This window comes from Sarcophilus harrisii, chromosome 1 (assembly GCF_902635505.1).
Source record: "Sarcophilus harrisii chromosome 1, mSarHar1.11, whole genome shotgun sequence".
NCBI classification, from domain to species: Eukaryota; Metazoa; Chordata; class Mammalia; order Dasyuromorphia; family Dasyuridae; genus Sarcophilus; species Sarcophilus harrisii.
This window is the reverse complement of record NC_045426.1, coordinates 663,884,543-663,903,857: the sequence shown is the minus strand read 5'-3', so window position 1 is coordinate 663,903,857 and position 19,315 is coordinate 663,884,543. Positions and strand designations below refer to the sequence as shown.

At 45.0% G+C, this 19,315-nt stretch overlaps 1 protein-coding gene across 3 annotated transcripts; it reads right to left on the bottom strand.

Moving 5' to 3' along the window:
- Positions 1 to 333: 333 nt before the first annotated feature.
- On the bottom strand, positions 334 to 19,021 carry REEP6 (receptor accessory protein 6). Of its 3 annotated transcripts, none has more exons than XM_012542220.2 (6): positions 18,716 to 19,021; positions 2,875 to 2,968; positions 2,035 to 2,173; positions 1,647 to 1,815; positions 1,442 to 1,514; positions 334 to 793 (listed from the first exon to the last, which is right to left on the bottom strand). In XM_012542220.2, exons 1-6 carry the CDS (start codon positions 18,828 to 18,830, stop codon positions 757 to 759), a joined length of 627 nt encoding a protein of 208 aa, XP_012397674.1. In that variant the 5' UTR covers positions 18,831 to 19,021; the 3' UTR covers positions 334 to 756. The 3 variants fall into 3 exon arrangements, with proteins under 3 accessions (XP_012397674.1, XP_031803928.1, XP_012397675.1); XM_031948068.1 differs by having other exon boundaries at positions 1,442 to 1,538; positions 18,716 to 19,010; XM_012542221.2 differs by lacking the exon at positions 1,442 to 1,514 and having other exon boundaries at positions 18,716 to 19,009.
- Positions 19,022 to 19,315: the final 294 nt, after the last annotated feature.

The following is a 19,315-nucleotide window of genomic DNA, read 5'->3' as shown; positions in this document are numbered from 1 at the left end:
CTTAGCTTTGAGGTTGGAGTTTCTGGCCCAGAGCAGGGCAGAAGGAAAATTCCTAGGCCGAGGGCTGGATGGGGCCGTGGCACCCTCTGGTGGCTCAATGTGGCCAACCTTTTCCCAGCCCAGATTTCATCCACTGGCCACTGGGTGAGCTTCAGGCTGAACCATGGACTGTAAAATACAGCCCGGACCTGGGAGTGCCTCAGAACATGGATCACATAGGTTGCCAAGGTGCTGGAAGGGCCCGGAGCCCACTAAAGTCGGCCGAGAGCCTTCCCTCGACACTCCCCACCCCCCTGCTCCCCTGAGCCCCAACAACAGACACATCAAAAAGTCTTGAGGTCTAACAAGTTCGGCCTGTGTAGGACTTTTTTTTTTTTTTTTTTTTAAATACATGGGCAGCTGGAATAGCCAGAACACATCAAGAGTCCTGTGGGGAGGCCAGTGGTGGATGGAAGGGACTAGAGGCAGAGGTCGGTGGTCTGTAGAGCAGTCCGAGCACCAGCAGGCCTTTAGGGGGTGCCAGCAGAACCTAGATGGGCAGAGGCCCCCTCCACATCCACCCTATCATCTCCCACCTGGGGAGACTTCTCTGACGCCCTAAGGCCCAAGAGGGTGAAGTTGATGGGGGAGGTGCAGCTGGGAGGGGTCAGCTTCTCAGACCCAGGCCAGGATTAGGGGCCATGGTCCCCGAGGCTGAGGGGCTGGAAGGAGGGTGTCCAGTCATCGAAGCCTCTGGCTCAGGGGCGATCTCTTCACTTATTCTTCTGTAGGTGAGTCATGCCTGCCTTGGTTGCTGGGAGAGGAGGGACATAAGTGAGACTTTGGTGGGGGGAGGTGAGCTGTAAGGGGGGCTGGGGAAGAAGGTGAAGGAAGGAGACAAAAGGGAAACGGCAATGGGAAAGACAGGTGTGGGGGAATGGGGAAAGGGAAAAGCTCAGGGAATGGGGAAGAAGTAGCTCAGAAAGAAGCCCAACTCACAAGCAGGACCCGCCACCCCCAGCACCAAACTGGAGAACTGATCCCAAGCCGAGGGGCTCGTCCTTGGGTAACTGACACCCAGGGCTCCCCTAAGTATGGGAGCTGCCAGAGCTCTTAGCCCGAGAGGTTGCCCATCCTGACTCCCCAACACACACAACAATGCTTGGGAGGGGGGGATAGAGAATCCCCTCAAATTCCAGCTTTGGGCAGAGCAGTAGCAGGGGAGAGGGAGGGAGACGGGCCCTCCATGTCACCACCACCACTTAAACGCTCAGAGCAGGAAAGAAGCAACAAGCCACGTGCCCCAGGACACAAAGAGAGTTAGTTGTGATGTCAAGACAAGCAGTTCTGAATCCAGGCCGTGCTCCTTCCTTGCTTTACTGCAAGCCTCCTGTTGGGGACCCTTCCTGGATCTCCCTCCCAGGATCCCCTTGGCGTGGGGTGGGGAAGGGGAGTTACGTACGGGGCCTCCGGAGAGAGCTGAGGAGCCACCTGGGAGGTCAGCAGTGTCCGGCTGTGAGACAAGGCCTGGAGGACTGGATCCGAGAGCATGGCAGAAACAGGAACAGGCAAAGACAGAGACAGTAAGGAGAAGAGAGCAACAAGCACAGGCCGAAACGTGCAAAGCAGCAGGCCAAAGGTGGAGTTGGGCAAGGGAACGGGCTCACCTTCCCGGGTCAGATGGGCCGCTGTGTCCAGGGCGCGTCCGCTCAGGTCGGTCACCAGGCTGTCCATGGAAGCCTGATGCCTCAGGAAGATGGGGCGGATCAGGCGATGATACAGAATCTGGGAGCCATTACAGGTCACTGGAAGCATGCACCATAGCAAGAAGGCACACTGGACAAGGCAGGGACAGGGGTTGGGGCAGCCCATAAGAAACCCTCTTTTTAAAAAACAAAACTCACCCCCTTCCAATGACTCTCCCTTGCTCTTTCCTCCCTCCTTCTCCCCTCATATATCAGAGCTGACTTCAGATCCTACCAGCCCAACCCTCCTCTCAGAACAGGAAAAACCCCATCCTCCACCACCCAGACCCCTGTTGGTCCCAGCAGTTACCTTCCCTGCATAGTAGAAGGGGAACCAGAAAAGAAAGATGTCAGAGAAAAACTCAGCCAGGCCAAATATGCTATATACCACCCAGTAGGTGAGCCAGATGGTATCATCATCCTTGTTGGGGCTTTCAATGGCCTTGATGCTGTGGCAGAGAGAAAGCAGGCAGTGAATGTCAAGGAAAAAGGGCATTGAGATGGGGGGCCCAGAGCAAGCAGCCGGGGGTCCGAGGCTCTGGGCTTCTGTTCCCTCTCTACCACCCACTCCTTCCCCTAGAAGTCTAATTCCCTCAGCACTTCTCCCTTGCAGGCACTCCTGGGACTACCTGGTACTCAGCCTGCCTTACCCAGGGCACTATGTTGGGCTGTGGGGTACATTGAGCTTTAAGAAACAAGTAATAGGGGCATAAGATCCCCCAGAGAGGCTGTTCTCTAGGGAGAGGGACCCAAAGAGCCAGCCTCTTCACAGAATGAAGACAGACTTTTTCCACTCACAACCCTTTTTTGCCTTTTTACATGACCCCAAGCATAGAGAACAGGTATACAAGTCTATCATTTACTGATAATGAATCATAATTTCACGACCCCCCACCTTAAATTACAAGAACCTCCTATGGGATTGCAAACTACAGTTTAAGAAGCTGGGATCTAGAAGACCAGCCAGCCTGATGTGTCCCTTCCAAGGTCCTGGGCTCCTTGAGAGCAAAGATCCCTGTTCTTGGTCCTAATCTTTCTCATAGCATCCATGCTAGGACTTTGCTCAGGGACATTTTCTCATCTGCTACCGGAACAGCAGTCTTCTGGCTTAAGGGGTTCACCCTTTGGGTGGCCAAGGGGTTCCACTCACGAGGCATATGCTGGGTACATGAATCCGATGAGATTGCAGAGCAGGGAGGCACCATAGCCAAATATGAGATAGAGGGCCACGAAGGCAATGGAACCTGCAGGGGAATAAGAGGAGGGGGAATAAGGTTAGCAGGGAAGTGCCCTAGGGAGCCGGCCAGGTCCCCTGCCTTCCCATCAAACAAAGTAAGACAGAAGCAATACTGGATCAGAAGACCCCAGCTCTGTGACTCACTCAGTTGGCCAAGGCTCTACCCAGCCTCCACAATACCTGCCCTGACCCTCATAGCCTTAGCTCCAAAATGAGAAATTGGAATCTGTGACCTTGAAAGACCTACTCAGAGTTCTAAAGGTCCTTCTGGCTCCGATATCGTGTTATTATATTATAACACATATACATAATAGGAAAAGCCCTCCCAGCCCTGACACTATCAGTCTGTTGACTAGTGCCTGAGCTCCATTAATAGAGGCGCACTTCCAAACACATTAAATGCTCCAGTGATGCTCTACATGAGGGTGCAGGTGACCCTGAGGCTCTGGAAGGCCAGGCCAGCTGAGCATATCTGGCAGGTTCTTTCAAATTGGAGACATTCCAGGGACAATCCTGATGACAAATTAAATCTGCTCAAGGACCAAGAAATGTATTATCAGGAGATGATCACCAATTGTTTGGCAGTCTATGAAATAAAGCAAAATAACAAAATGGCCCGCAACCCCTGCCCATGACAGAGTAAGGAAAGAGGCTTTTGAGAATCATTTTTTAGACCGTTTATAAATATTAACATAACAATCAGTGTCCTATACAAGAAATCCTTGTTCAATGACCAACAATGCTGCCATGGAACTGAAAGCACTGAATCTTATCAGTATCAACATTCTATTTACATCTTATTTTTACAATTTTTTTGAACATAATCTTTCCCATTAGACTGTAAGCTCCTCGAAGGCAGGGATTGCTTTTGTTCATTATATCTCCAGCTCTTTGCACAGTGTCTGGTACATAGTAGGCTCTTAATAAATGCTTGTTGACTGACTAGAAGATGCAAGGATGCTGTTATTAGATGGAAAAAAAAAATTACAAAAGTGAAATTTTTTTGGTGAAAAATAAAATTTGACATCCAAATGATGTGAAAATGCACACACAGAGCTATTCGAAGGCAGGCATGAGGGAGGAGACCAAAAATTGTCAGAAAATATGGTTTAGGATTAAGGTAAAGGACTTGTGGGCTGCTCAGTACTCATGTCTCGGGGTTTTTTTGTTTTTTTTTTTTTTTCCAAAAATGGAGCCAATAGACCCTAGATATGGTGAGCACCAAATGACATCTCACACAAAGAAGTGAAACTTAGCTAGAAAAGGACTGGTTTCCAATGGAGGATTTTATCTCTAGGCCAGCTTATCTGCGTGCAGTCATTCATGAGAATCAAAGGTTAAAAGGAATGCCAAATGAGAAAAAGTGGGATCAAGAAGGATATTGTACCCAATGCAATAACAACAGCTCTAGCCTGAATGGCGAACCAGAGAAAGGATAAGACATCATTTATTCTGATTAGTTCCCCTTCTTGCAGAAGTTTAAATGGGATAAGGCAACAGGGAGGCTAGTAGAGTTCAGAAATTTCTTCAGCTCAGATCTCCTGACCAAAAGGAAAGATACAATCACCAAGGACAACTTTGGTTCAAATCCATTTGCAAAATACCCTGGAGAAAGATAAGCAATGAGATAGGGAAGAACAGTGAAAAGAAAATACGTTTGAGGAGAGTTTGATGGGGGAACTAATTCAGATCACCCCAAAAGGATTTTTAGATGAAACTGGAAAACAAATGAAGGAAAATGGTACAAATCTCCCAGCATTTTTCAGTGACCTATAATTGATACTGTTCAGTCATTTTCAATCAAGTCCAATTCTTTATGATCTTATTTGGAATTTTCTTGAAGATAATGGAAAGATTTGCCATTTTCTTCTCTCGCTCACTTTACAGATGAGGAAACTGATGCAAACAAGGTTAGGTGACTTGTTTAGGGTTACACAACAAATTTGAAGTGTTCCTAATTCCAGGCCCAGAGCTCACTCCCTGTGCTACCTAGCCCTAAGGTTACTTTCCATCTACTAGATATTTATCTGATTTATAGATTCTCTCATTATGATCCTCACAACAACCATAAGGAGAGATATTATTGTGCCCATTTGACAGATGAAGAAAACAAAGCTCAATCTACTACTCGCTACCATAGTTGGAGGGAGGTACTCTTTTCCCTAATGGAATGTAAAAGCTCCCCAAGTGTAGGAATTACATTCTGCTTTCCAATCTCCAGTGCCTAAAATGCACTTGATAAATAATAAATAGCTAATATCTGCAAAGCTCTTTAAATTCTCTGATCTTCCTAACAAACTCTATGGAAGCTGTTCCCATTGTCCACTTTTTGCAGAAAAGGGAACCGAAACCATTTAGTGTCTGAGGTCTTCAAACTCAGTAGAGATAGCCATGCCGGTCTGGATTGGGGCTGCAGGGCGGGTGCTCAGTCCACTGAGCTGTTTACCAAACAGGCTGTACAAAGAGAAAGAAGTCAATCAACAAGCCTTTATAAGACCTTTCCATTTGCCAGGCGTTATTACCCAATCGGCTCACTCCTTTTCTCCAGCAAGGTGACCATCCAATTTCCAGATGGGGAAGAAGGAAAAGAAAAAAACTCAGCAGGATCCCCTTTCTACCCACCCCCAACCTTTAAGATCAAGATTCTCTAAGCCTTAAGGAGAGAGAAAAGGAAATCTCCATAAATGCTAATACCAGAGCCAGGCAGACAGATGGAGGAGGGGAGATTGTGACTAAACCTTCTCCAAGTAGAGCAGGCTGGCAGGGTATAAATCCCCAAGTCCCACCTAATTCCAGGTCACCTTGGTGAGTAAGCACTCGGTGAAGGGGGAAGGTCCACAGATGCTAGTGGACTGCATTAGGGATAGACACAAGCCAGCTGTTCAGTCACAGCCAGTTTGATGAAGGACCCCAGCCTTCTGGCTCCCACATAGGAAGTCAGAATGGCAGACTTGAGTCTTTGCCCAGTGAAATGGGGTCAGCACATAAGGGGAAAAGGGACTCTTAAGATGCCTGATGCCTCATATGATTTACATTAAAGTTATAAAAATTATCAGAGAATATTAAAGTTGGGAGAGTCCTTAGAACACAAAGTTAGAGGGAAGAGAATCTTTAGAACAATCAATCAGTCAATGATCATTATCAAGCGCCTACTTTGTAAGCCCTGGGGATACAAAAAAGATATTCCCGGCCTTAGAGAAGCTTACAAACTAATGGGAGACAACATGCAAACACACATATAAAGCAAGCCATAAAGAAGGTACAAACTATATAGAGGAAGTTAACAGAGGAATTAATCAGGTAGAATTATGAAAAGTTGAGGAATGCTTCCTATAGAAAGTGGAATTTTAGGTTGGATTTAAAAGAAGCCAGAGAGGTCAGATAGGAAAGCATTCCAGGCATGGGGCACAGCCAGAGAAAATGCTCAGAGTCAGAGAGACCTTTGGGGAAAGAAGCAAGAGTCACTGATCAAAGAATACATGGAAAGATAGGAGGCTGGATTAGAAAGGGCTTTAAATACTGAATAATACCAATCTATATTTGCTCTTGGAAATAATGCAAAGATAGGGAGTTTATCATAAGGGGAGGGAAGGAGTAGGAGAAGGCTACTGTGACATGATTAGACCTTTGTTTAATCACCTTAATTACTTGCCATTGAGGGAAGGGGATGGGGGGAAGGAGGGAAAAATTTGGAACAGAAAATTTTGCAAGGGTTGTTGAAAAATTACCCATGCATGTTTTGTAAATAAAAAAGCATTTAAAAAAAAAAAAAAAAAAAAAAAGGAAAATCACCTTAATGGCTGAAAAAGAATGGATGGGAATGGGGAGAGACTTGAAACAAGCAAACTTACCAGCAGGTTATTTTATTAATCAGGGTAAGAGGTGATGAGGACCTGAGCCAGGGTGGCAGGATCAGAGGAGAGAAGGGGCAAATTCAAGGGATGCTACAAAGGTGAAATCAACAGTGTTTAATAACAGATTAGAGATTTGGAGGGCAGGGTGGTGAGAGGTAGTAAGGAATCCAGGATGACTCCTTGGTTGGGAGCACAAGGTAATAGGGAAGGTAGGAGAGAGGAGGGTTTTAGGGGAAAAGATGAGTTTCATTTTGGCCATACCGTTGGAGCCGTATGATTGGAGTTCAGCAAAGAGATTGGGGCAGGTAGACTTAGAATTTATCAGCATGGAGATGGCAATTAAATCCACAGGATCTAATGAGATTGCCAACAGGTAGCATAGAAGGAAAAGAGATAGGGACACCTATGATTAGAGGGATGATCTGGAAGGGATCTCGCAAAAACAGCAGGTGTAAGAAGAGAACCAGGAGAAAGTGGTGTCTGGAAAACCTAGAGAGATTAACAAAGGAGAAGAGAGCAGTGTAAACAGTGTTTAAGGTTGTAGAAAGGTCAAGGAGAATGAAGATTGAGAACAGATTACTCGAGTTGCTGGCGATGGGTCACTTTGGATATAACGGTTTAGGTGGAAGGAAAAGGCTGGAAACCAGATTGTCCCGACTAAACAAGACTGAGGAAAAAAAGTGGAGGTACCTGTGGTGGAGATGAGCTACAAAGGGGGGAAAAGATATAGGACAATAGTTAGCAAGAATGATCAGGTGAGGGTTTTTTCAGGATAGGAGAGATGTGGCACATTTGTAGGCAGTGAGAAATAAGCCAGTAGATGGGAAAAAATGAAGTGGGAAGTGACAATGAAGAATGAGGAATATTCCAAATCCCTTGCCTTAACTAGTGAGCCAAAGAAAAGTGAAGGTGCAGTCGGGATGGGAAAGTGTGGCCCCCTAGACTGTGTCATCTGGGGGGAACCAGGTTTCAGTAAGAGATAATAGGTAGAAGGCAAAGATTTAAGATGAAGAGAAGTTTGTTGTCTATGGAACAGGCATTCCAGAGGTCACAGTGAAGGAGGTGGGTAGAATTAGATTGAAACTTTGATGTAAGAGGTAGATGGGCTAGAAATCAGGGTATATGGGGAATGCAGTTCGGATGATTATCTATAGGAGTTCAGAGCCACTGGGACTAAGGGTAGAGCAGGTATGAGAAAGTATGAGAAAGCTGGTCCTTCATAGAGTGGAGAGAACCACTCCTCACCAGCTGGAGATATAAAATTGAAGGGAATTGTTCTTTCTACTGTATTTTATCCACATCCCAATGGGAAGAATGGGCTAACATAATAGCAGGAAGTAGGGTTGTTTTATTCTGGAATAGATGTAATGTCCAAGTGGGAAAGCCCTTAGAAAACACAAAATGTCAGAAATGGGATGGGAAGGAGGAGAGGGAAGAGATCAAACATGTTTCCCATGGAATGTAAGCTCCTTAAGGGCAGGACCATTTAATTTTTCTTTCATCTTTATACCCCTGGAGCATTGTCTAGCATGGTAGGTAGTCAGGTCAACAATGTTGTCAACAAAGCACTTAAATCTGTGGCTGGATTCCAGATCACTCTACCTAACTGTGGGTGTCCCCCAAGACTCTATCCTGGATTCTTTTCACCTTTGTACTACCACTTGGTATCATTGTCAACACTAAATTTAAAATCCTCTTTGGGGTTCAAAGCCCTTCATAACCTAATTCTTCCTTGCCCCACCCCCCCAACCCCTATCCAATCTTTTTACACTTTACAACTCTTCCCACACTCGGCTTTTTACACTTTACAACTCTTCCCACACTCGGCTCCAAAGATCCTCCGCCTCCTTGCTGTCCCCAGAACAGAACCTCCATCTTTCTGCTGTAGGCATTCTTCCTGGCTGTCCCAAGTCTGCAATCCTCTCCCTCCCTCATGGTCACTTCCTGGCTTCATTCAAATTTCAGCTAAAATCTCACTTTTTGTAAGCAACTTTCCTAATCCTCTTTCTTTCTAGGGCCTTTTCCTCCTGAGACAACCCCCAAGTTATCCTGCCCATATCTTTTTTGTACACAGCTGTTTGCATGTCTTCCCCCATCAACCTGAGCCAAGGACTGTTTTTGCCTTTCTTTGAATCTGTTCTGCACCTAGAAGGTGCTTAATATATTTATGGATGGATGACACTGATTGAAATAAAAGAAATGGGAAGGACCTAAGAACAGAAAACATGATTATTAATAACAGCTCCAGCTGTTATATAATACTTTAAGATCTGCAAATTTGATCTCATTTGATCCTCACAAAAACTTTGGGAGGTAGGTGCTGTTATTCCCAGTTAACAGATGAGGAAAGACAGGTTAAACAACTCACCCAAGGTCACTCAACTAAAAAAAAATCTGGTTAGATTTGAATTCAGGTCTTCTAGACTCGGGTCCAATACTCTATCCACTGAGCAACCTGGCTAGATATTATTATTAGCAATAACAATAAGTGACATCCTAGTGTCATGGGATAGGCAGCCATGGATGGACTGGCATCTGTATGGTTGCAGGGAACAATGCAACAAGGTCTGACTGATGTGAGGCTTCCATTTTGAACTCTGGGCAAGCCACAACTTCCAGTGTTCCTTCCAGCTCTTAAATCCATGAGCTGTTTGAGGATGTGAGATTGAGGGATTGTCCACAACCACACAGTGAACAGAGCACTGGGCCTGGAGGCAGGAAGAGCCAACTTCAAATCCAGTCCCAGACACTTAATAGCTGAGCAAAGTCATTTAATCGATTTGCCTCCATTTCTTTATCTGTAAAATGGGAATAATAACAGTACCTACTATCCCAGAGTTTGTGAAGCTTAAATGAGATAGTATTTATAAACTTAAAAAAAAAAAAAAAAGACTATGTATCAAATAGACAGACACTAATTATTTATGGCAGTGATCTGTGTCAGAAGCAGGAGCATGAACCCAGATTTTTCCTGACTTTGAGTCCGGCACTGCACCTACCAGGTTCAACATTCCCATGAGAAGAACATAAAACTAGAGCTCATAAAAGAACTTGGGGAACTCACAAAGCAGAGGTGGAAGGTACTATAAACAAAGCACAAAAAGAGACAAATACCCAGAAGGTGTTAACCGCTCGGAGCTCTTGGATCTGCCACAGGAGCTAGTTAAGCCTCTTCTTTTCAATCCCAGTTCCTCCTCCTCTTCCTCCTCACCAACCCCCATTTCCCTCAGCACCCCTCCCCACAAGGCTCCAGTCCTTCCTTCCAAGACTGGTTCTTTCTTTCAAATTCAGAATTAAAGTTCCCAGTGCCAATAAGAACAGTTTGCCCAAGTGGGCAAGTCAGGCAAGGCCAGATGGCCCTGTGGGCCCCAGGCCAGGACCAGCTGGTTCACTAGTTTTGTGGGAAATGAAGGAAAGAATGGCACAGAGATACATTATCAGTAAGGGAGGTGGCCCTGATATGGACTTAACTCAAACACACCAGAGACAGTCAAATGTCCTTGCCCTCGGAGAGATAAGAAGGCCTTGCTCGAGGGCTTAATAAACATTAGTAAACTAAACAGACACTGGCATTGCTAACCCGGAATGGTCCCTTAAGGGCCAAGTGGAACCAGTTTGCCCCAAAGCCAGAAAGCTACATTGCCAGCAAAGAGAATTCTAGCACTCCCAGGACAACAGAATGGAAGCTCCTTGAGGGCAGGGACTGGTTAAGTTTTCTGTTATATCTTTGTATTCCCAGCACTGTATGAGACACACAGTGGGTATTATAGTTCAAAACAGTCTGACTAACTCTTCAGTGATCTTACAGACCATACTGTCCTTGGGGTTTTCCTGGCACAGACACTGGATTGGTTTTCTTTTTTCCTTCTCCAGCAGGTTAAGTGACTTGCCTAGTTAGTAACTATCTGAGGCTGGATTTGAACTTGTCTTCCTGACTCCAGGCTCAGAGCTTAATTTACTGAGCCACTTAGTTGCTTACTTAATGAATATTAGTTGAATTTAATTTGAATGTCCAAGTGCAGAGGTAATTGGAATAGTAGAATAAAGTCAGGAGAATCCTTAGAACACAGTCAAGGCTGGAAAAAATGCTTAGAATCCATCCTTGTATATAAAGTCCCTTATAAATATTACCTTATTTTATTCTCATAATCATCCTGGAAAGTAGATGCTGCTACTATCCTCATTTTACAAAAGAGCAAACAGGTACACAGGATTTAACCCAATTGCCTGGGATCACCCAGCTAGTTAAGCATGGGATCCTGGGTGTTCCTCAATCCAGGCCCAGTACTTAGTCCATGGAGCTACCTGGCTACTTATTGTTTGGTTCTGGCCAACCCTTTGTAACCCCATTTGGGGTTGTTTGGGGGCAGAAATACTGGAGTAATTTGCCATTTCCTTCTTTACCTCATTTTCCAGATGAGGAAACTGAGGCAGAATTAAATGACTCACCTAGGATTTCGCAGCTACTAAGTGTCTGAGGCCAAATTTGAACTCGGGAGTCTTCCTGACTTCAGGCCCAGGAGTCTATCCACTGCCCACCTGATTGCTAAAGGGATTCTTTGAAGTTAAGTAAACTTTTTAAAAAATTTTTTTTATTTAAATTTTAAATTAAACTGTCAACATAACTGCTTTTCTTGGTAATCCTACAGTTTTTACTATATGTATTTAAAAACATTTTGAGAAGGGATCCATCAGTTTTGCTAGACTATCAAAAAGATTCCTGCTTAAGATGTCTACTAGACGTCCCATTCAATAGCTAATTGGAGATACTAGCCAGGAGGTCAGCAGAGAATGAGGGCTAGCTAAGATGTGAGAATTTATCAGCAGAGATAATAATTGAATCCATAGTAGATTATGAAATCCCCTAGTGAAATTAATGTAAAAGGGAGGAAAGGACTCAGAACCCTGAGAAATAACTATAGTTATCAAATATGGCCTAAATGAAAATCCAAAAAGGAAACAGAAATAGTCTTGAAAAGAGGGAGAAGGGTCAGGAGAGACTTATGTCCCAAAAACTGGAAAAAGGGTAACTGCCATTAATAAAGGCTGCAGAAAGGTCAAGTATGAGAACTGAGAAAAGGCCACTGAAGCTGGCAATGAAGAGTCACTTTGGAGAGGTGTGTGGGAGAAAGATAAATCAAAAGCCAGTTGGAAGGGATTAAGGGAGTGAGAGAAGGGAAATGGAGGCAACTGTTATAGATAGCCTTTTCAAGGAGTTTAGCTGCAAAAGGGAGGAAAGAGATGGAAGCTGGTCAATGGAGACTGATGATCCAGTGAGGATTCCTTTCTTTTTCTTTTAAGGAAATTAGGTTAAGTGACTTGCCTTTTAAGTGTCTGAGGTTGGATTTGAACTTGGATCCTCCTGACTTTAGAGTTGGTGCTCTATCCACTGAACCATCTAACTGTCCTTCAAGTGAAAATTTCTTGAGGATGAGGGACACATGGGCATGTAGGTAGGGGTATGGAAGGAGTCAGCAGACAGGAAGAGACTGAAAATAAGGGAGCACAGGGATGATAGAGGGAGAGGTGGATCACTTCAACAGGTAGAAAGTTGGGTGTTCATAAGGAGTAAAACCACTTCTTCATGTGAGATGGGGATGAAGAGTGGTTGAATTATACAAGGAAGAGAGGAGAGGAATCTCTGGGGGAATGGTCTCAAATTTCCCAGTAAAATATTAGGCAAAGAAAGTTCCCTGCTGAGAGGGTGGGAGAAAGGGGAGCTGTGGGAGGTTTAGGAAGGAAGAGGAGGCAGCATATCAGCAATGTCTTGAAGGACATTGTAGGATTGCAACAGATAGAAACGACTTTCCTCCTGCTAAAATCTCCCAGGATCAAATATTAAAGGCTCTATTTGATTTCCAAAGCCCTTTATCACCTCATCTCCTCACTTATTTCCTTATATGTTCTGTTTTTCTCTGACACTTTGCCCTCTTCCACATATTTCATGATTAGCAATACCAACCTACAGACAGCTAAGTGGCTCAGTGAATGGAATACCAGATTTAGTCAGAAAAAAATCACTTCTGAGTTCAAATCTGGCCTCAGACATTTGCAAGCTATGTAACCCTAGCCAGTCCACTCTATTTGCCTCACTTTCCTGGTCTGTAAAATGAGCTGGAGAAGGAAATGGTAAACTATTCCAACATCTTTGCAAAGAAAACCCCAAATGGGGTCACAGAAGAGTTATACATGACTGGAATGCCCGAACAACAGCCATAACACTACTTGCTGCTCCATCTCTTTGCTTGGTACTGGCTGACCCTCATGCTTAGAACACTCCCTCCACCTCACCTTTGCCTCCAGGCTGCCCTGGCTTCCACCTCCCAACTGCTGGTGTCCTTTCCTTTGAGATTACCTCTCATTCGTCCTGGATACCATTGATTTTATATACATTATTGTTTGTGTTTGCATGTTGATTCTCCTCAGAGGGGATTGTTTTTGCCTTTCCTTGAATCACCAGCTACTTTCCAGTCTCAAACCAAGGAAGTGTTTAACAAATGCTTCCTGACTGACTCCAGTCTCAGAACAGAGACCACGAGTTCTGAAAGATGAAGCCCAAGCTATGGAACCTTGTATCAAAGCTGAAAAGTTTGATGGCTGACCTAGCAATGTACTGTCAACTCTCAAAGGCATCTCTGGAGGGAACACTCTCAAAACAGACGATTTCCATACAAATAGGAGAATGCAGAGGGCAATCTAGGAAGGCACAGAAGGAAGACAGGGCTAGGCCGTAGGAGATCTGGGATGGAGTCTACTCTATGACTCATCATTCAACAAACCACGGACTAACATTGGCCAAGCACTGTGCTAGGCACTCGGGGTACAAATACCAAAAGAATGAAGCAATCCCTGTCTTCTCACAGGGGCTACATATACCTGTTGACTTTTCAATGAAAAAAGGATTCGATTTGAACCCAGTAGACTGGGTTCAAATGCCAGTTCTGTTCTTAGTTACCCATTTAATTAATTCTGTTGCAAGCCATTTCATCTTTCTGCATCTCATTTCTACCTCTGTAAACTGAGGAAGGAACCCTTCTAATTCTGTCTAGGAGTTTGTGAAAATACGTGCAGAATGATAATTGTAGAAATATGTATAGGAGAATTGCACATATTTAACATATATTGGATTACTTGCTATCTAGGGAGGGGGTGGGGGAAAGGGAAGGAAAAAATTTGGAACGCAACAGTTTGCAAGGGTCAATGTTGAAAAATTATCAATGCTTACGTTTTGAAAATAAAAAGCTTTAATAAAAAACCAAAAAGTTTACTTTTGGTTAACCTGAAAAAAAATATGCAGAATACAAGATAGTTATGGAACTAAAAGGCAATAACAGGTGTGGGAAGTGGGGCTGATGAAAAGGGATAATGGGAAAGCTAGGTGATGCAGAGGATAAAATACTCATCTTGGAGTCAAACCTTAAGTTCAAATCTGGTCTCAGACACTAGTCTGGTCTGTGACCCTAGGCAAGTCATTTAACTAATTGCCTCAGAGAGAGCAAGGAAGTTGGGGTCGTGAAATATTTAGGGTAGAAAGTGGTCTTGAGCTGCATCTTGAAAGAAGCCTAGTTAGTAGTGAATGCCAAACACAGGAGCTAGAAAAGAAACAAGACAAAGAAAGGGAGTAGAATGCCATGGAAGGCTAGTTTGGCATTCAGGAGGGGAATTAATATATAATGGGGTTGGGGAGATAGGTTGGAGCCAGGTTTTGAAAAGCTTTAAAAGCTAGAGTGGAATAGATCTGTCACCTTGGAGGCAGGAGAGAGAGCCTGTGGAGTTTATTAAATAGGTCAGATCTGGGCTAAGGAAAACCATTTTGGCAGTCGTGTGGAATATGGATTTGAGGTAGAGAGACTAATTATCTGGCTTTGCATTGGTTTTTAGGCAAAGAATTTGAGCTATATGGGTAAAGAGAGGACTAGCTTCAAATGTTGTGGGAATAGGAGTGGCAAGATTTGCAATTGGATATGTGGGAAAAGTGGGAAGTCAAAGATGACAACCAAGGTCATGATGAATCTGGGAGATTGGAGAATGGTGGTGCCTTTGACAGAAAATGGGGAGAAGAGATAGGTTTGGGAGGAAAGACAGTAAATTCTGTCTTAGATGGGTTGGATATGGGATATCTATAGGACATTCAGTTAAAAATGGCCAATAGCTCATGGCAGTCATCAAGATCTCAGAAAGAATATATCAAAAGAAAGGAGTTCAGGACAGAATCCACAATTAGTGGACAGGATATGAATGATGCTAGAGAAAAAAAATTTGAGGAGGTTTGGTCAGACAGGTGGAAGAATCAGGACAGGGAGTAGTATCACAAAAACCCTGAAAGCTGAGACCAACCAGGAGGAGAGGTGGGTGACAATTTCAAATGCAGCAAAGGGCTTCACAAGGACGAGAGCTGAAAAGATCATCAGATTTGGCAATTAGGAAATTGTTGCTAACTTTGCCCTGAGTAGTTTTGAGTTGATGGAGCAGAAATCAAATTGATTATGGATAGGGACGAGAGACATGAAGGCAGGAAAGATAGTTTCTTCTAGATATAACCCGTCATAGGCTTGAGGAGATGAAGTCTAGGGAAGTTTTGGTTTTTTTAAGGATGAGGAGACAGATATGCTTACAGACAGCAGGGCAAGAACAAAATAAAGAGAGGCATAAGATTAAGCTGGGGAAAATTGAAGGAATAATCTGCTGGAGAAGATGAGAGAACGGCATCAAATATGCATGTAGAAGGGCTGGCTTAAGTATGAAGGCCATTTCTTTGGCAGAGATTGGAGAAGTGGGGGTTGATGTCAAAGGAGGTTTAAACAAAGAGAAGGAAGAGGCAAATCATGGCAAATGTAAAAGGTTCGGGTCTTCAGCTAAGAGGTTGGGAAGAGTGTTTAGAAGAAAGATTATGTTTCAGATAGCTTCTGTAGATAGTGCTAATGACTTTTTGTCTGGCCAGACCGCCCTATGGAAAAAAATCACCCTATTCATCTCTAAAGGGAGCAGGTGGATTTCATTATCTTGGGATACTGGAAAGAGTGGCTAATCTTGGAATGAATAAGACCGGGGTTCAAATGGCCCCTCTGCCCCTTGCTAGCTGCGTGACCACAGGCAAGCCATGCTTTCAATTGCCTCATCTGTACAAGGGGAATGATAATAACAGCACATATCTTACTGCCATTTGAGATTCAAATATGAAACAAATATAATAAGTCACTTTAAAAACCTTGCTATATTGAGCAAGATTCCCGAGTGTCTTTACATATTTGTTACATCTCATTTGAGTTCAGCTTACTCATTTTACAGAAAAAGATATTCAGAGAGATGAGCGCAACTAGCAATTACTAAGTATCAGAGGTGGCCCCTGAAGCCAGGTCTTCCTGATTACAAATCTAGCACTCTTGCCTCTGTACCTCGATCAGCAATTACTATTATCACCACCTTCATCGAGGGAGCTGGGAATCATGAATAAGATATTTTACTTTCCTGGGTCTCAATTTTCTCCTCTGAAAACTGGGGAGATGAGGGGGGAAAGCATTAGACTGATTATATTTATTTTAACAATCTGCCTTCAAGGAGCTTACCAGCTTGCCTCCTACTAGAGGAAGAAACATGTACAGAGATAAGTATATGCAAGATAAATTCATGCTAGATTCCAATGGTCTCTTCCAGGGAAGCTAGGTGGTATGGAGGATAGAACACTGGGCCTGTAGTCTTAAATTCAAAAAGGACACTTATTGGCTGTATGACCCTGGGCAAGTCATTTAAGCCTGTTTGCCTCAGTTTACTCATCTGGAAAATGAACTGGAGAAGGAAATGGCAAACCAGACCAGTAATTTTGCTAAGAAAACCCCAAATGGGGGTCTCTTCTGGCTTCAACAGCCTGTGAATTGACATAACAAATAGCTAGCATTCTTATAGAGCTTTAAAGTTTATGAAGTGCTTCACAACTGTTACCAACTTTGATTCTACAAATAATCCTAGCAGAGAGGTGCTATTAAGATTCCTAATCTACAGATGAGGGAATTGAGGCAGTTTAAATGACTTGCCTAAATTCACACAATTATTAAATGTCTGAGGTCAGATTCAAATTCAGGTCTTACAGACGTTAGACCCCATTCTCTTTGCACTGGGCCTCCTATAGAGGAGCTTCTCTATATTTATATTTATATTCTTTTTTATTTATATTTATATATTATATTATATATATATATATATATATATTTATATTCTCTATATTTATAAATTTCATTAAAAGCAGGATCAGTCAGGAATACATTAAGCATCTGAAGGCACCTGGAGGGAAAGGGGAAGGAATACAGCAACTGCTCCCCAAAGCCGATTGGCATTGGAGTTGCCCTTAGCTTTGACCCACTTGATGGGGTTTCAGAGATCAACCTTAAACTTCCTGGCCCTGCCTCCTGGGCTGGGTTTTCGCCCCAAGGGCCGTCTGCCAGCTCTTTCTTGCACAAGGGCAGCAGAAGCATTCTGTACTCAGTCCCACGCAGCCAGCCACCTCCTCCCCCTTGCCCCAGAGCAGACCAAGCAACCGGAAGGACCAGAAACATAATCGGGGGATCTCCCTAGAGGAGGGCCTGGTCCCCAGGCTTTGTAGACATATGTGTGCCGAGCCACTTTCAACATGGCCTCTTTCAGAATGTGCCCGGCACAGCACTCTCAAAGTCCAAGAGCTGGGAGATATCAAGGGGCAAAGTGATGTAATTCTCCTGCCCCACCAAGCAGGGCTCCCCGAAACGGGCCCAGGAAACTCCTAGAAGACTCCAGGGACCAAAGAATTATATCCGCTTGCCCGAAGTCCTGGAATTAATGTGTCCCTAGGAGGTTAATCTGCTCCATTATGGGCTAGAGGACAGGGATTGATAGCCGCGGAAGTACCAGCCCCACCTTTTAGGTTTTTCTTTTCCCAGTCTAAACTGCTTTAGCCTCCGGCACTGCCCACAATGCCTTTCCCTCCCCCAATCTGTTTGGCCTTTGTGTGACTTGGGGCAGGGGTTGGCTTCCCCTTTCATTACAGAGAGGGAGCCGGCCTGCATGGCCCCAGATCATTACCAGTTCTGTGGTTCTATGTTCTATGGATCTAATGTTCTACAGTTGTGACTCTGAACATCAGAGTAGGTCTCTTCACGCTCCAATTCCTATAAATACAAGGGGATCCTTCTTATCTCCTGCTTGCTCCCTAGGGTGGGACTGAATTCTGGGGAGGATACAAGGAACTTTTTCAGCTAACGCGGTGGGACGTCTGCAGATCAATGCTTCCTCTCTCCCCCTCCCCCCAACTCATGACTGTCCAAGTCAGTTAATTGAAAGTGGTGGAGAGGGAAGGGTTGTGAGATGGTGTGACTAGAGGCCAAGGAATAAGAAATAATAAAGAAATAATAAGAAATACAATTGTTTCCACAGAAAGCGCTGCCGCGAGCTAAGAGATTTGGGTTCTACTCTATTCTGGATAACCTGCAAAAGTTCCTTTATCTCTGAGCATTCGTTTCTTCATCTGAAATATGGAGAATGAAATGCAGGTTTTCGATTTCTGAACGCTAAAGTTCTACCTGGAGGAGGGGAATCGGAGGATCCGTAAGCGCTAAAGTTCTGCCTGGAGGAGGGGAACCGGAGGATCCGTAAGCGCTAAAGTTCTACCTGGAGGAGGGGAACCGGAGGATCCGTAAGCGCTAAAGTTCTACCTGGAGGAGGGGAACCGGAGGATCCGTAAGCGCTAAAGTTCTACCTGGAGGAGGGGAACCGGAGGATCCCTAAGCGCTAAAGTTCTACCTGGAGGAGGGGAACCGGAGGATCCCTAAGCGCTAAAGTTCTACCTGGAGGAGGGGAGCCGGAGGATCCCTAAGCGCTAACGTTCTATCTGGGAAAAGGGGAGGAAGAGAATGGGGACTGGAGGACCTTACCTGTAGCCAGGTAGTACTTTCTGACACCTGTGATCTCCTCCAGCTTCCCCAGGGCATCGGTGACAATGTTTTTCTGCTCCAGGAACCTCTGGAAGCGTTGCCTCAAGCTAGCCATGGCTCCCGAGACGGGGCGGGGAGGGTCGGGTACGGAGGATGACTGGACCCGGGTCCGAGGGGTGACCTCCAGGGCTCCTCCGCTGCTCTGCAGCGGTGCTACTGGCGTCTCCCTCTCCAGGCTCCCAGGACCTCCACTCCTCCGGTCCCGAGGTCCCTCCCCTTCCCTCCCTCCCACCTCGTGGTCCTGCAACTGCGGGGGACGACCTGAATCCTTCCCCTGGGTATAGGATTGGACAGGAAATCGAGGCGGGGCCTCGTTCGGCCCAGCCTGCCCACACTGACCAATGAGAGAGCGGGAGGGACAAAGGAGGCGGGACTTTTCTCCCAACCCTCGTTCGGCCCCTCCTCACACCTAGAGCTCGGAGCCACCCACCTGGGAGCTAGGCGGGAGAGAGAAGAGAGGGCGGGGTCTGGGGGAGATCTGGGACACGGAGGAGACTCGAACTGGAGAGGGAAGGGGAGGCCAGGTGAGACCGGAGGGCC

Bases quoted from the DNA above. Each gene is read 5' to 3' on its own strand.
- REEP6 (XM_031948068.1), bottom strand. From the start codon at position 18,830: ATGGCTAGCTTGAGGCAACGCTTCCAGAGGTTCCTGGAGCAGAAAAAC. The intron at 1,539-1,646 runs GTGAGCCCGTTC...TGCCTGTTCCTG, and splicing joins GGCCCATCTGACCCGGGAAG to TTTCTGCCATGCTCTCGGAT. The intron at 794-1,441 runs GTACGTAACTCC...CTCCTCTCCCAG, and splicing joins CAGCTCTCTCCGGAGGCCCC to CAACCAAGGCAGGCATGACT.